The sequence below is a fragment of the Cydia splendana genome, chromosome Z (assembly GCF_910591565.1).
Source record: "Cydia splendana chromosome Z, ilCydSple1.2, whole genome shotgun sequence".
NCBI classification, from domain to species: Eukaryota; Metazoa; Arthropoda; class Insecta; order Lepidoptera; family Tortricidae; genus Cydia; species Cydia splendana.
The window spans coordinates 46,015,147-46,030,905 of record NC_085987.1 but is presented as its reverse complement, the minus strand read 5'-3'; the positions used below and the strand labels follow the sequence as shown (position 1 = coordinate 46,030,905).

The 15,759-nt window shown below is 37.0% G+C and overlaps 2 protein-coding genes across 3 annotated transcripts in view; one reads left to right on the top strand and one right to left on the bottom strand.

The window, feature by feature from the left end:
• LOC134804040 (tyrosine-protein kinase Abl) overlaps positions 1–15,759 on the top strand; it is a 78,063-nt gene that overhangs the window by 47,237 nt on the left and 15,067 nt on the right. For both annotated transcript variants that reach the window (XM_063776918.1, XM_063776919.1), the window contains 3 exons: positions 10,258–10,408; positions 12,643–12,793; positions 13,876–13,958. In XM_063776918.1, coding sequence (XP_063632988.1) covers positions 10,258–10,408; positions 12,643–12,793; positions 13,876–13,958 — 385 coding nt within the window. The remainder of the gene's footprint in view (positions 1–10,257; positions 10,409–12,642; positions 12,794–13,875; positions 13,959–15,759) is intronic.
• On the bottom strand, positions 684–7,777 carry LOC134804136 (uncharacterized). The gene is made up of 4 exons (XM_063777081.1): positions 7,683–7,777; positions 7,006–7,157; positions 6,457–6,532; positions 684–3,794 (listed from the first exon to the last, which is right to left on the bottom strand). Exons 1-4 carry the CDS (start codon positions 7,732–7,734, stop codon positions 3,595–3,597), a joined length of 480 nt encoding a protein of 159 aa, XP_063633151.1. The 5' UTR covers positions 7,735–7,777; the 3' UTR covers positions 684–3,594.

The window sequence follows — 15,759 nt, the reverse complement described above, 5'->3', positions numbered from 1 at the left end:
ATATACACCGTGTTTTTTTTGATTTCCGTTAATTTCAAGGGTGCATTCCTGAGCTTAAATCAAGTAACTTTCTCAAAGACACCGATGTTCTAATTAAGTCCATTTCGGAGATAATCCATAATTTATTTTTTTCATATAAGGCCTCTACAAGCGTGTACACTTGCCTTAGGGCCGGCTTACATATTGATTAGTGTTTAGAATGAGTTCATACATTTGCTACTAAACTTAAGTACAATCTCGGTCGATTGATGTACGAAATGACATTGATATGTCACATATTTCAATTGTTTGGTTGAGTTAAATGTAATGCCCGTGTTACAACAACGCTATATGCTACATTTAATTACTTTTTAAACAAAAAAAAAACAAAAAAGAAAACAAAAATATATATTTTTTTTTTAATTAACTATGCCATTTAGTTCTTATAAACGTACTTAACTATACCCCGAAGTTAACGGAATTCAATAAAAACACGGTGTATATATATATATATAAACAGTTTCACTACAATGAACAATTAGTAACCATATAATATAATTATATTTAATATTGACTATCATATTATATATCATCTATGACTGCTCCGTTGTCTATTACCAAATTACACTGCAACAAATGAAATAAAAATAAGTGTTAAAACTAATACACTCAAGAGCAATGAAACAAATAATAAAACAAATAAATAATAATAATGAAACAAATTTAATTAACACTATCATCACAATTGTAATAATATTTGACACACTTATTTAGGTATACCAACCAAAACTGAGCCATCCTAGATGTCGCTTTTTGTGGGGCCCATCTTGTGAGGGCGAGTCACCGTCTGCCGGAAATAAAATTGCATACCGTTTTATTAGGCAGGCGTCCGGTTTTTTACCCCATAGCTCAGTTGTTAGTCCATCGCTTTCACCCAATAACCTAGTTCATTTTAGATTCCATCAACTCTCAATAGTCCTTACACCCTGGCGGGTGCTGCCTCTGCGTGCGTCCCATGACACGGGCAAGGGCAGCCTCCGCTCGGTGTACCCCTTACATTTCATTAAAGTGTCAAAAGGGCCTCTACGTGTTGGCTTCGGCTCCGCGCACGCCTCCCAAAGGTCCGGAACACCATTGTTCCGTGATGGGAAAGACATGTAATTGTAACATAATAACAATAATTGTAACTTAATTTATCTAATTTAATTTTCCATTTTTGACGTGTAATATGTAATTAAGTATGAGTATGAAAATGGGTTACATTGTATATTATTTCCTAAAAAGATTTTGAGAAGCTATGTGAACAAAACATTAGCTGGAATTGTCGTAGTATCCTCGACAGTTGCATGTAAGTGCAAGTGCATGGCAGGCCTTGTTTTATGCTGGAACATTGACTTCTACAGGCTTTCTTGCAGCCACATCTTGTTATTTGGCTGACGGATTCCCAGATATAGGGCTGGGTGGTCCACCTAGGCTTCCAGACTTCTCCGGTATCTGTCCAGCCCCAGTCCGCCGTCCATAATTTATGATTTTATGGGACAAATCACCCCCTCACCCTACCCCACCGCACCAAAAATCAAGATGGCTCCCCTTCCTAAAATGGCCTAAGGATCCTAAGGACTCATATGCAAAAGGGGATTTCATCATCATCAAACGCCTTGAATTGCATAGCTCACATCTTTGTATCCTATTCAGTGAGCTTGTGTTCGAAAGTAGGTCTATATATTTTCTTTTTCCATCTAGAATTATCAAATTAACATATACATGTTTATACTTTTTTTAATGAGGAATAATAGGGCATTTTCGTAAATTTATTGTTCTTTTCTCTACATATTAAAATAAAAAAAATATCGGCCTTTATTTGAAAAAACAAATAATCGAAATTTCGAATTTAATTTTTTCATTTTGAAGTGAAAACTTCTTTAGCGGCGCTGTGCACTTTTTGAGGTGGGGAAAAAAGGTTAAACTCGAGACAGCGTAAGGCGTAACCCTCTCTTTCTACCGCGCGGCGAAAATGTATGCCTGAGCCTGCTGTTTCGTTTTTATTCACCAAAGAACTTTAGTCATAACTTATCATAATCAGGTCAATTAATTAAAACTGGACTTTAATATTTAGCAATAAAGCTCAATGTTCTAATCTTGTACGGGCTGAAATACGAAGATCTCACAGTTAAATTCTAACTTTATATCACTCCAATATAATTCAATAAAGCTACATCTTGATTAAATCGCTAAAAAAAGTTAACTCTAGTACTGGTGAATAAAACTCAAAATATCATGACCAACTACTACAATGTTTCATTGTTATCATCATCTGTCATTGGTGACGGTTCGCTACAGCAATGAGTATCATTTAAAACATAAAAATCAATAAAAGGTCTTTTTTGGCGCAATTTTTTCCTTCAAAAATAAAATAAGGTTATTTATAGTACCAATTGCTTGTTAAAAAATAAATAAATGTCAAAACCATTCAGTTCATTTTTTTTTAATTATCCATTCAGTTCATGCTTAAGGCGCTTTTCACTTTTGTAGCTGTTTGTGTTTTTTTTAGCAAAAACGCTTCTAAGTTTAGAGTCGTTTTGAAGCAACTAACAGAAAAACGCCTCTTAAAAGTGATAAAAAAGTAAAAAAGGCGGGATCTGAAAATACTTAGTGAATCGGATAGTGTAAATTGTGTTTGACAAAAAAATACAAGAAACACGTATCTACGCTCGCTATAAAAATGAGTTCTTCTAGTGAAGAATATGATATTCTTACGCTGACGCCTATCGAAATTCAAGAGACAGCACAGGCAGTGGCTAGTAATTTGCTAGCAGAGAAATCGCAGGCTAGTACTTATAGTTATGCAAATGTTTTCTTATTTCCTCGCAGTAGTCGTGAAAAGCACTATGTAATGCCTCGGCCGGAAACGCTAAAGATGGACTCGTATTATTTGAAGGCCTCCACTAACGTGTCGGCCCTCAAACGACTCGTCCATCTTTTAGCGGTTTTCCGTCCTCTCCTACAATGTACTATAGATGCGAGGTCTGCAAGGTAGCTTTACAATTTCTATTCGAATTTTAAACAATTAACGCTACAAATTTAAGCTCACTGGCCAGCAATTTCTGAACTAAGGTTTTTCAATAGAAAGGAGGATGGGTCAATTATACATAGTGCTGCAGACATTTTGGACTAGTCATTGAGTTTTCACTTCTGTCGGCACTCCCGGAGTGCAACCCGTTGTTTTTTTTTAAGTATTTTATATAAAAACGTATAAATTAAATATCAGAATTGAATTCGGCATCCTTAAATTACACGAAAATGATACCAAACTTGACCACAAGGCAAAACTTCTCTTTTTTACAAATTTTGGGGGGCACCCCTCCTTATCAAATCATTCGATTGGCTCCCCTTACTAAATCAATCTGTAAGTCAAAAGGAGAAACTGTGTAAAAGGAAATTCCATCATCATCATTTGCCGTAAATCGCACTTTTTTGTCGTGAGCGCCACGGACTAACAATTCATGTCTATCATATTTTAAATTTTTAGATACTAAAGCACCTACTAGGAGCAAGAGCATGCAATTCTATTAAATATAAAAATTTAATAAATGTAAAAAAAATTTACATGATAACCTAGCAAACAGAGGCACATAGATGTCTGTTACACAACGAACAGCGAGGCCTAGAGATCGAGATCCTCGAAAATATCTCTGAGGCCGAAAGCTCCTTCCCCAGTTTGCTGCACATGGAGTGCGAGACCGAGTTCTTGCTGAAGTCTTTCGCGGGGACGCAGGTTCGGGCCCGGATTGGGCCGATTTCTGCGCCGGTCTCCACTGGAAATAATATATAAAATAAACTTTAACCCATAAAAGATAAAATGCCTTTTTTATGCTATGTAGTCTGTGGACCACTAGTGTAAATTTCATTCGATAGCGTGACGTAACGTACTTGTTTGTGTGATTTTGTATGGGATTTTGAATTTCCAAAACGTCCCGCTTGGCGCGCTGTTAAAAATCCCATACAAAAATAGACATAACGCGAACGTGAACGCTCGTAAAGCTATCGTATGAAATGTACACTAGGGGCTCTGTTTTTATATCCTATTTATTAAAAAAACTGATTGGCCCATTCACTATGTACCCAATCTGTCTGGTTTTATCGTAAAAAGACAGTTTGTTTGGGTAGTTAAGGTAAAATCAGACCAAGCTAACCCTGCACAGAATTTGCTATATATGGTCGACCTTCACCGATACGTTTGACGGATGAAAGTTATATTTTATAAAAGAAAATATGTTCCAATACCATAGAGAAATATAGTAAGACAAGAGTGCTCACTCCATACATCAGTTTTGGTACCAAAAATATTAGTATTTTCATAGTCGACATCTAGCATCGAGTAGCGGAATTATCAGTACTTTAAGTAGTAGTAGTAGTACTGTCAAGTGACGATAGATGTAACACCGACCGGAAAGTCTTATGTTGTTAAGATTAGAGTTTCCGGTCGATGCTACATCTATTGTCACTTGACAGTACTACTTCTGCTACTTAGCAGTACTGATAATTCCGCTACTCGATGCTAGATGTCGACTATGAAAATACTAATATTTTTGGTACCAAAACTGATGTATAGAGTGAGCACTCTTGTCTTACTATATTTCTCTATGCCAATACATAAATAAATAGGGTTGCTTAATAAAATATAGTCAGGCTATATTTAAATAATTTTTGAAAAAAAAAAAAATATTTTCTAATTTCACCGACTTGTCTGACGAACGAAATAAGTTCCAATGGAAAGTACAACATGAATCAACTCGGTTGCCTATCTTTTTCCGGTCACTATTATACGGTTGCTGTGTTTATACGTGGTTGCCGTGTTTATACTAGGGCTTGCAATATCGGATGGTTTCCAATTCCGGAACTGATTTTCGATATTGGATTCCAATTCCGGTTCTGGTTCTGGTTCCGGAATTAGGGTTTATCATATTTTTTTTCGATTTTAAAGTAAAAAACAACAAAAAATGTGAAATTCTTATACTTTACGTTTATTAAAATTAGTATTGTTTAACAGAAATTTAATTTAAAGTAGGTACGTTTTTTACCACCTTATTAAAATGGTTACTTTTATTCACTTCAATGATACTGGGTATTTATTTGGGGAAACTATAGTTGCTAGCAAACCATTCGATGCATAATTTTATAAAATATAGTTAAATATAATAGCTTATATTTAACCCCGGCTCGTACCAATGAGTTTTTCGGAACTTATGTACGAAATGTCATTTGATATTTGCCAGTCGCTTTTCGGTGAAGGAAAACATCGTGAGGAAACCGGACTAATCCCAATAAGGCCTAGTTTCCCCTCTGGGTTGGAAGGTCAGATGGCAGTCGCTTTCGTAAAAACTAGTGCCTACGTCAAATCATGGGATTAGTTGTCAAGCGGACCCCCCAGGCTCCCATGAGCCGTGGCAAAATGCCGGGATAACGCGAGGATGATGATGATGATGAGTTAAATATAATAGCTTCCTACTCTTCCTAACCTAGTAGGTAGTGGTGTTGTTTAAGAAGTTGAAGGTCTAAGTTTGGCTTTTTCCTTCCTAGTTCCTAATTATGATTCAGAATATCATATATATTATTATGTGCTTCTACAGGATTCGAAATCGTTAATAGAGAAAACCTCTTTTTCTCTGAATTCAATTCAAGATAAAAAGTCCAAATATTATTAAATTTCAATTCTACAAATTCGCTTATGTAGGATTCAGACTATTCTGATTCTGACTATTCTAAGCAAGTAAATCGCTCTGCTTTATTGTTTTTTTGTTTTTATTATCAGCCCATTTTGTCCCACTGCTTTAGCAAACGGAAAAGTAAAATATACCTATACTATAGCTCACTGAATGACTAAGAAGCACTTAATAACGACAAAAAACACCCGTACAGTGTAGTTTCTTAACAATTTTTAATAATAAAGATATTAAAACCTACAAAAAGTACTTAAATCCAATTCCGGAATTTTCGATATTGAGTGGTATCAATTCCGGAATTGTAATATCGGAAAATTTGTCCGAGATTCCGGAATTTCGAAATTCCGGAATACCGGAATGCAAGCCCTAGTTTATACAGGTGAGTTTATATCGATAATTACACTCATCTGTCTGACGCTTGAATTATTCATCAAAATGATGGTAATTTTAAAAGATTACTATTAATAAGTGACCTACACCTTATAAATAAAACAAAGTCCCCCGCCGCGTCTGTCTGTCCGTGTGCATGTATGTTCGCGATAAACTCAAACTCTAGGAATGGATTTTCTGGCGGTTTTCACCTATCAATAGAGTCGATAGAGTGATCCTTGAGGAAGGTTTAGGTGTATAATTTGTTAAGGTTTTCTGAAACCCGTGCGAAGCCGGGGCGGGTCGCTAGTTTAAGTTATAAAATCCCCTAATCTTGAATATAAAATCGCCGAAAACTAAAGGCACGCATTCTCAATAAACTCACCTAGTTTCGCTGACTCCGCAGTGATGACCAGACATAAAAACGCCATGCCGGGTATGTAACAGTCAATGTTAGGCACCTGAAAACGAGTAATATTTTTCGGCTTAAGCTTCTGTTCAAAATAACTCAATTTCCGTTCAGTAGATGCCGCTGAACATTGGAGGAACGTGGTTCTGTATAGACATTGTCAGTCTTCTTTGAATATAAAAGTGATTAATTAATCAAAAAAATCTAAAACAATACACACACATAGCATGTCATATTCTAACTATACCTATCCACAGTAGCAAATATTCTAACCATTGTTTTTATGTCCGTGGTAGCAAAGTAACGGTTCAAGAGTGAGAACACAGATGGAGAGGGAGACGGTGTGGGAGAGAGGCGAAGGGAGAGGTGGCGAGAATGAGGGGCAAGGCGGATAGGTGAAGAGAGGGGCGAGGGCGGGTAGGAATGAGCAATGCAGTGGGAGAGAGGATAAGAGTTTGGGATTAGTAGGGGAGGGAAAAGTGAGAGGGGGAAAGGAGACGGCAGGGGAGAGAGAGAGACACTAACCGTAATGTTGCCATTATCCGGATGGTCAGGGTCCCAGCAGCCCTTGTGGTCGTAGGACAAGCAGTTGTAGCATTGCAGGCCCTTCACTGTGGCCGGTATTAGCTTGGTACCCTTCTTGGCCGCCAATGGTTTTTTGTGGCGCTCCTTTTTTGCTAGAAATTCCCGGGCGAGACAAGCGGATTAAAAAAATCTGAATGCAGTTTTGTTTCTGTTTTTTAAATAAAAGAATATTTCGTTTAATGACCTTTAAGGCACTGTCTCTCCAGGGCCCATTATTTTTTTCCACACTATGTATTAAGGCTCGGAACCGGTTTATTCTTCATACAAAAAATACGGGTATTATTACGTTCTGTTTCGTTCCTTGGTTTGATATTTAATTTTAATGGAACAATCTAATAATACGATGTTGTTACCTAAATACATGATTCAGTCCTACGTATAGAGCATAAAGTATTTAAAAATATTGGGCTATTTTGGGTTTAAAAAAAACCGGTTCCGAGCCGTGGTATGTATATCATCATTGTAGCGGCACTAGCAAATTATACTACTAAACTTAGAATTAACAGTTTTGAATAATTCACGGTTAGTTTCACTAGACTTAGGTATAAATATCGAGAGGTAGAAAACAATACAAAAGGTAATCAAGCTATGGGATATGGATCCCGGTTGAAACTCACCGAAAACGGCAACAGCGAATAGCACGTATAACACGCCCTTTGCGAGTATCATGGCACCGGTGCGCTCCGCGTGCGCTACTCGCGATTATATGCGCCGTCTGGACGCTGCGCGTACGCTGGTAGAGTATATATGCGCTCGGTTTGTTTTCCTTCGCGGTTACAGGATGATTGAACGGTTTATAATAATACTGAAGGTTGTTTTGTTTTTGAAGTGAAAACTTCTTTAGCGGCGCTGTGATCTTTTTGTGATGGGGAAAAATGTTAAACTCGCGACAGGTCACGTGACCGACAGATTCGACAGATTGAAAATTCGTAAGACGGACACGTGACTTGATCGAAAAACTGCTACAATGCCATTGAGTTTTCACTTCTGCCGGCACTCCCGGAGTGCAACCCGGAGTGCAAGACCAAAAAATTGCCTCGGGTAAAAATGGGTCACTCTATGCCCTTGTTGTACAATCTACTATTTTTGTGTTGGTAAATAAATATCTTTATATTTTTTTATTTTAGAATGCCGTAATGAACTGCACTGGTTTAATATACATATTACATTTTTAATTTTTTACTAACTTAACAGTCAAAGCTTTAAGCTAACCGCTAACCGCTTCATAGCTGATCAAAATGACTTACCAACCGCCTCAGTTATTTACCTATGAATTTGGAGCATCCTGTATTCGCTGCAGTTTACAATACAAGTATTTTGTTGCAATATTACGGGATGCAGGAAATGTAAACATTTATTGTTTACAACCAAATAACTGTTACGGTTATAGTTTACATATTATATTGAATTTGAAATCAATGCGGCTTTAGATGTTACTCTTATTTTAATAAGTGGTTTTCCACTGAGAGAATATTTCATTATTTATTAACTTACCTGATATCAATATAGGTACATAATATAAAATGATATAAGCTGTCAGGAAATATGGCTTACCGAATATATAAACGACAAGGCCAACGGAATCTAACTATAGTAAGTATTAATTACTTCAGTATTACTTTAATTTAACCAAAACCATTTTCAATTGGAACATATGTAGTTGTGGTACTTTTGTGTAAAACAATAAATAACATAATCCATACTTTCAAGTAATAAAAGAATAACAAAAAAATTAAACCACATGATTCCATAAATCGATAAATAATAACATTAAGGTAAGGTGGGGTAAGAGTATAAGGGGTAAGACTATCAATTGTAAGGATTCCTCATACTGATTGTCTTGCTTTTATGTACCTTACTTTATACAATATAACGTTTTGTATCCTTGGTAACCTACACGGCCGAGTCACTAGGTTCTAAGTCTATATATTATTTTAAATATACCTTTTTTTTTAGCCTACTTTGGCGTCCCACTGCCTGGGCAAAGGCCTCCCCTCGTTTTCTCCACTCGACCCTCTGACCCTTAAATATACCTATACTAAAATATTAGACTATTAATACATTTCTTTTCTTTAATAACAATTGATATAAAACGGTACTTTGTTTTCATGTTAGATACCGTACGGAGAAAAAAACATATCCTTGTACAATCACATTGGTAATGTAAACTAGACATATATGAAGGCAAAATATTGATAGGAATTAAAACTGTTTGTCATACATACTTGTGTGAACACAGTTGTGGAAACACAGTCCTGAGAAATCTTAGTTGGATACAGTATAGACTAGCGATCCGCCCCGGCTTCGCACGGGTTACACAAAACCTTTACAAATTATAACATTTTTTAACACACCTTCCTCAAGAATCACTCTATTGATAGGTGGAAACCGCATGAAATCCGTTAAGTAGTTTTCGAGTTTATCGCGAACATACATACGTATACAAACAGACAGACGCGGCGGGGGGCTTTGATTTATAAGGTACTAGAGACCCGCCCCGGCTTCGCACGGGTTAACAAATTATACACCTAAACCTTCCTCAAGAATCACTCTATTGATAGGTGGAAACCGCATGAAATCCGTTAAGTAGTTTTCGAGTTTATCGCGAACATACATACGTATACAAACAGACAGACGCGGCGGGGGACTTTGATTTATAAGGTACTAGAGACCCGCCCCGGCTTCGCACGGGTTAACAAATTATACACCTAAACCTTCCTCAAGAATCACTCTATTGATAGGTGAAAACCGCATGAAAATCGGTTAAGTAGTTTCGAGTTTATCGCGAACATACATACACTCACACAGACAGACGCGGTGGGGGATTATTATAAGGTGTTAGTGAAGATTATCTTAGCTAATGAATGAGGTTTACTGCTAATAAATAAGTAAAGTATTACTTTCCTTGGTAGTTATTGCTCCGTATTGTCACTGTGATTGATTAATGAAATAAAAACATAAGTTTTAGGTTATTCTAGTGTTTCCTAAGGTAGCGGTAATAGTACATTGTATTGTATAAGGGTGGTCAAAATTGTTATTGAGACCGTGAGATGCAATAGAAAGCCGATACCATAAGGATAGAGTGCTTTACACACAATATTTTTCGTCTCATTTGCGTAAAATTTATTTAGGATTGCATCTGTAACGTATTTTAGACAATTCTAGATTACAAGTTTAATTATTGTCTTCCAGGGCTACCGCATGGAGTGTCCACCCGGCTGCCCGCCGGCCGTGTACGAGCTCATGCGCCGCTGCTGGCAGTGGAACGCCCCCGACCGCCCCACCTTCCACAAGATTCACCACGACCTGGAACATATGTTTCAGGACAACAGCATCACCGAGGGTGAGTGCCCCCCACTATCATCACTGGTCAGTCCACGTGTAGCATGGTGCCCCCTAGTTATCCCTTGAATGTGAATTTTTGCAGTCATTTTCATTTGTCAATTGTGTCTCTTAACTTCAATCTCGGGTTAATCCATTCGACCCTCAGCAAAATATCTATCCTATTAACTTTTCCTAATACCAAAATCGCATAATCTGACAGATGGATTTACCCGAGTTTATTAGTTAAGCGACTCAATTGTGAAATTTAATGTACTTGTACCCGGAGTTGTGCTCATAGTATGTATGTATTTGCATACATAGACTTGCGAAGTAGGATGAGACATCATGGCATCGTAAAAATATTACTTGTTTTAAATTAACCTTTTGAACGCCAAACGGCGCATCCATTTGCCGTGCCACTGACGCCACGGGGGTAAAATTTAGTTTTGTGAATAAATTATGCCAACCAAAAAGTGGGGTGTTATTCAGTAGATTTTCATCAAAATACGATCGACGTCAAATGCCAACTTTGGCGTCGTTGTCACGATTTTGCGTTGACGTCAATTGCCGTCTGTGGCGTTCAAAAGGTTAATGTTTTTTTCTTTATAATTCACATTTTTAAATCCCGTGGTGTTGTCAATGACAGCTGACGATAAATAAGGCGCAAATTCAATAAATGATCTCTAATATAATAAGGAGCTATGGCGATTGGGTTAGAACAAACAAACAAACAACAAACAAAATTTACTTTATTCATGTAGGCCTAGCAACAAGCTCTTATGAATCGTAATTAATCTTAATCTAATTATCAGAGCAATTTATTGATGTTAGTATTATGCCATAATAAAATTTGATTATTATACATATCAAATTTAACACTAAAAATTTCACAAAAGGATCGTCAAACATTAAAAAGATTGTATAAAAAAATACTAGTCTAGAATTTCTAGAATAAAATCTAAATGTCAAAAAAAAGCATAAGTAACAAAAGAAGTAGATAGTATTACATCGGAATATCCATTTCCTCATCAATAATCAAATATACCTAATAAATAAATAATCATTTCGAATAACAATTAATCCCACGTTGTAATATCATTCATGTAGTCTTGTGTGGTATAATAAGCTTTAGAAATAAGTTTACGCTTTACATAATTCTTAAATTTATTAATAGATAATTCAGTAATATGGTTTGGAAGTTTATTATAAAATCTTACACAATTACCCATGAATGATTTTTTAATTTTATGGAGCCGAGTGAATGGCACTGCGAGCTTATGTTTATTTCTAGTATTAATGTTATGAATTTCACAATTTTTCCTAAAATTTACAATATTTTTATGTACATACAGAATATTCTCATAAATGTATTGACAGTAGTATGTATTAACATACTACGAGTAGAGTATAATTTCGATTTTTCTCATTTTTTTTTCCAAATTAGACTACGAGTATTACAAAAGTCCAGTAGGAATCAGTCCGTCAAGGTCGGCAAACATTATTGTTTGTATAATCGAAAGCCGACGAGCTATTTCCGGATTTCAGGCTCCCTAGCTTTGTCTAACTAAAATTACACTCTGTTTACCTTCCGTGTTTTATAAACGGGCGCCATTGGAAACCAAATAACATAACCATATTCACAACTTAAATCACTAAAAGATTTCAAATCATAATGCCGTTTTGTAATGCTTGGTGCATTGCAGCAGTTTGGTTAGAAAATGGAAAAATGTGGCATTTTTTTCACAGAAATCATGCTTCAAGTGCGATAAGGACCTTTTTATCTAAAATTCCTACAGAAATTCTGCTAGGATGGTCCTTATTGCACATGAAGCATAAGGTCCATTCTCTGATGGAAAGCCACAAATAAATTCATATTATCATTCATACGTTTGTATGTTTCCACTTTCTTACGTCAAAGGTGACATGATCTCACAAAATTATAATAAAATTAAGCTGTGTTCCGACCGGAGGCGAGAAAGCCTCTTTTATCGCGCAAGAAACGTAACGTATTGTTGACGACGACATAATACCTTGTTGACGAAAACTATTTCTGAGAGAAAACACTGGCTAGCGAAAAATAACTCGCTTACCGTCGGCATATTTTTGTGTTTTGTTATTACTCTTTCGGGATTAAAATTTTAAGATTCACCGACGTTTTAACCCCTTTTTGCAAAAAAAGGTAATTTCGGTTTTGAGGCATTTCGTGTCACAACTAGTATGTATCAAGTTAACATATCTATTTTTATTATTCAGAGGTAGAAAAGCAACTGCAAGAGGGCGGAGCCTCCACCGGGACTCCACAGATGTCTCTAAAGAAGGCCGGTGGCGATGCGGCGCGCGTTCAGATGCGGCGGCCTACCAACCGGCGGGGCAAACAAGCTCCAACTCCACCTAAGAGGACCAGGTAACTGACCAACAGGGTACCAAGAGTGTAAAGGCACTGTAAGGGGGCGACGCCCCATTGGGTCTACACAGATCCCTAAAGAAGGCTGGCGGCGACGCGGGGCGTGATCAGATGCGACGACCTACCAACCGGCGGGGCAAACAAGCTCCAACTCCACCTAAGAGGACCAGGTAACTGACCAACAGGGTACCAAGAGTGTAAAGGCACTGTAAGGGGGCGACGCCCCATTAGGTCTACACAGATCCCTAAAGAAGGCTGGCGGCGACGCGGGGCGTGTTCAGATGCGGCGACCTACCAACCGGTGTGGCAAACAACCACCGGCACCACTTAAGGTAACAGTCTGACCAATGATAGTTTTGAATGATTCACGGTTAGTATCACTAGACTTATATTGACCGGGATATGAACCGGGATATATCGGAAGCTCGAAAACAATACAAAAGGTAATCACGGTTCATATCCCGGTCGACATAAGTCTAGTCTAACCAATTTGGTAATAGAACTATGTATTTAACACAGATCTGGGGTCTCAGAACCATGCCCCAGGCTGAATCCGGCTTTCAAATCTGGAAAATAAAATGGAGACCCGAAGAATTTAACAGAATTTAATTGATGAAAGATTTTGTTAGATAACTCAACGTGTATATGACACCAATAAGATTGTGAACCCGTTAGTTTATAATCTAACGTAGGTTAGGTTAGATTGTAATCGCCCTACCGTCAGTTTATAATTTAAGTAGCGATATTATAAACTGACGATTCTTTACAATTTTACGGTGTCATATACAACATGAAGCGGATATTAGTGGCAAAAATTGACAATCTCCTAGAATTACAAATATAAAATATGTTCGAATGTTCGAAAGAAAAAGTACAGTCAAGTATCAGATATATCGGAGCGACCAAGACGCTCACAAATATCTGAGTTCGCCTCTATTGTCAAGGCGTTAGAGTGCGTGTTCAGATATTGTGAACACCTCGACCGCTCCGATATCTCTGATGGCAACTGTACAGGCAGCGAAAAGCTAGTATCTAAAATGAAATTGTTGACATTCTTAAAACTTATTTTTCCGTATTTTCAGTTTACTTTCGTCATGCAGCTCGTTTCGCGAGTCCCAATACAACACCGAGGAACAACAGGACGACGGGCTGGCGTCGCTCAACGGTACGTACAACGCGTACGTTGCGACAACGCTGCGTATACGCCGCGATAACGCTGCGTATACGCCACGAGTTGGACACTCGGCGTATGGAAATGTTGAGTAAACGGTGTAAAGTCGCACCACGCTAACTCTGCGTGGAATATGCAATGACAAAGTGTGACAATATCATCATTAATGTCAAATTTCTATGGAAATATGTCATTTTTAATAACAGTCCCTAACTTTGTCGGACTCATTTCTTTTTGAGCGAGATATTTTTTTTTGTATTATGAAATAAGGTTCCTGACAGTTGTATTTCCTATTTTGTTACCAAGTTTTTAAGTGTATATAACAAAGGAATACCAGTTGTTAATAGGGAGTATTACTGCAATGTTCTGCCGCCAGAGTGCAGCACTAATTTGTGCAGCAAAAAAAAATAAGTATTCATTTCTTTCAAAATCCGGTGGACAAAACCGGAGATAAAAGATTGAAAAAATCGATAACCGTTTGTCTTATAATTCTATCTAGTAGTGCAAAAAAGGAGATACGATTCAAAACTTGTCAAAAATCGATGAAAACCTCGGTTAGCCCCTTAAGTACCTTCAAAAATAAACAAAAATATGTATGATTGTTTGCAAATATTTCATCATAAATGGTAACAAAATAGGAAAGTTACTTTATAGTAAAATCTCTGGTCACCTGATGACGTATATTGTTACCTTATTGTCTGCATTTTTTGCGAAAAATACTTAATTAATGTTAATATGCTCAACATTTTAGTACGCCGTAGTGTATCGCAGCTCCTTTTGAACAAAAAACTAAAAAATTGACAAAAAAAGTGCTGCTGCAAGCCGTTCAAGCAACCGAACACGAAATAGTGTGATGGTTTTATAGTAAGTGGTGGTCGAAATGGGCGTGCTAAATTAATGATGCTTGTATATATAATAATTTACACGCACTACCTACTGAATGTATATAATATATACTCATGGACGAGATTTAGAAGAACACAAAAAAGATTTAATTACTGGATACACTACAGCACTTAACCTTTTCGACGCCGTGTCAAACACAAAAGCTGTCACTCGGACGCCACGTCACCGAAGTGTCAAAACTGAAATTGAACTTTATGCATATGCACGTAGGTCTATGTTGCTCTGTGGTCTGTGATCGATTAATACGTCTTTGGCGTTGGACCTGCGGTGCGGATATATCGGTCATTGGCGTCCAAAAGGTTAAAGTAATTCCACAAGTAGTAATTGAACTCTTTTTTTCGTTCGTCTAAATTTGTCCATGAGTGTAGTTACGGGTATATGTTTGGAATGATTTTGCCAGCAAATTAATTTTATCAAAAAAATTACGTTTATCTTCAATATCTTAAAATCTACAGATTTGCAAATTTATTATTTATTAAAGCAGCCGATTTTAACCGGAATATAACCACAACGTCATACCATTATATGATAGTAAAATATTAAATAAAAATCATACTCATTATAACAGCACACCCATTCCGATCACTCGTAATAATGTTTACCGACAGGCACATTTCAAATGATTACTGATCTTCGAAAATACTATTAATAAACAATTAGGGGATATTACGCAAAACTATGCATAGATGGAGCCACAGACTACCACTAGACACACATTCAGGAGGTCTACTGCGAAATATGTTAATGAAATTTTTGTTATCTGCCCCCCTATCACTCTTGCATATTCGTACAATAGAGAAGCAGATAACGAAATTAATATTTTTGCGGTTCGCGGTAGGTCCCTGTAAACAAACCGGTTGGATGCATCAACGTCATATTTATTAACTAA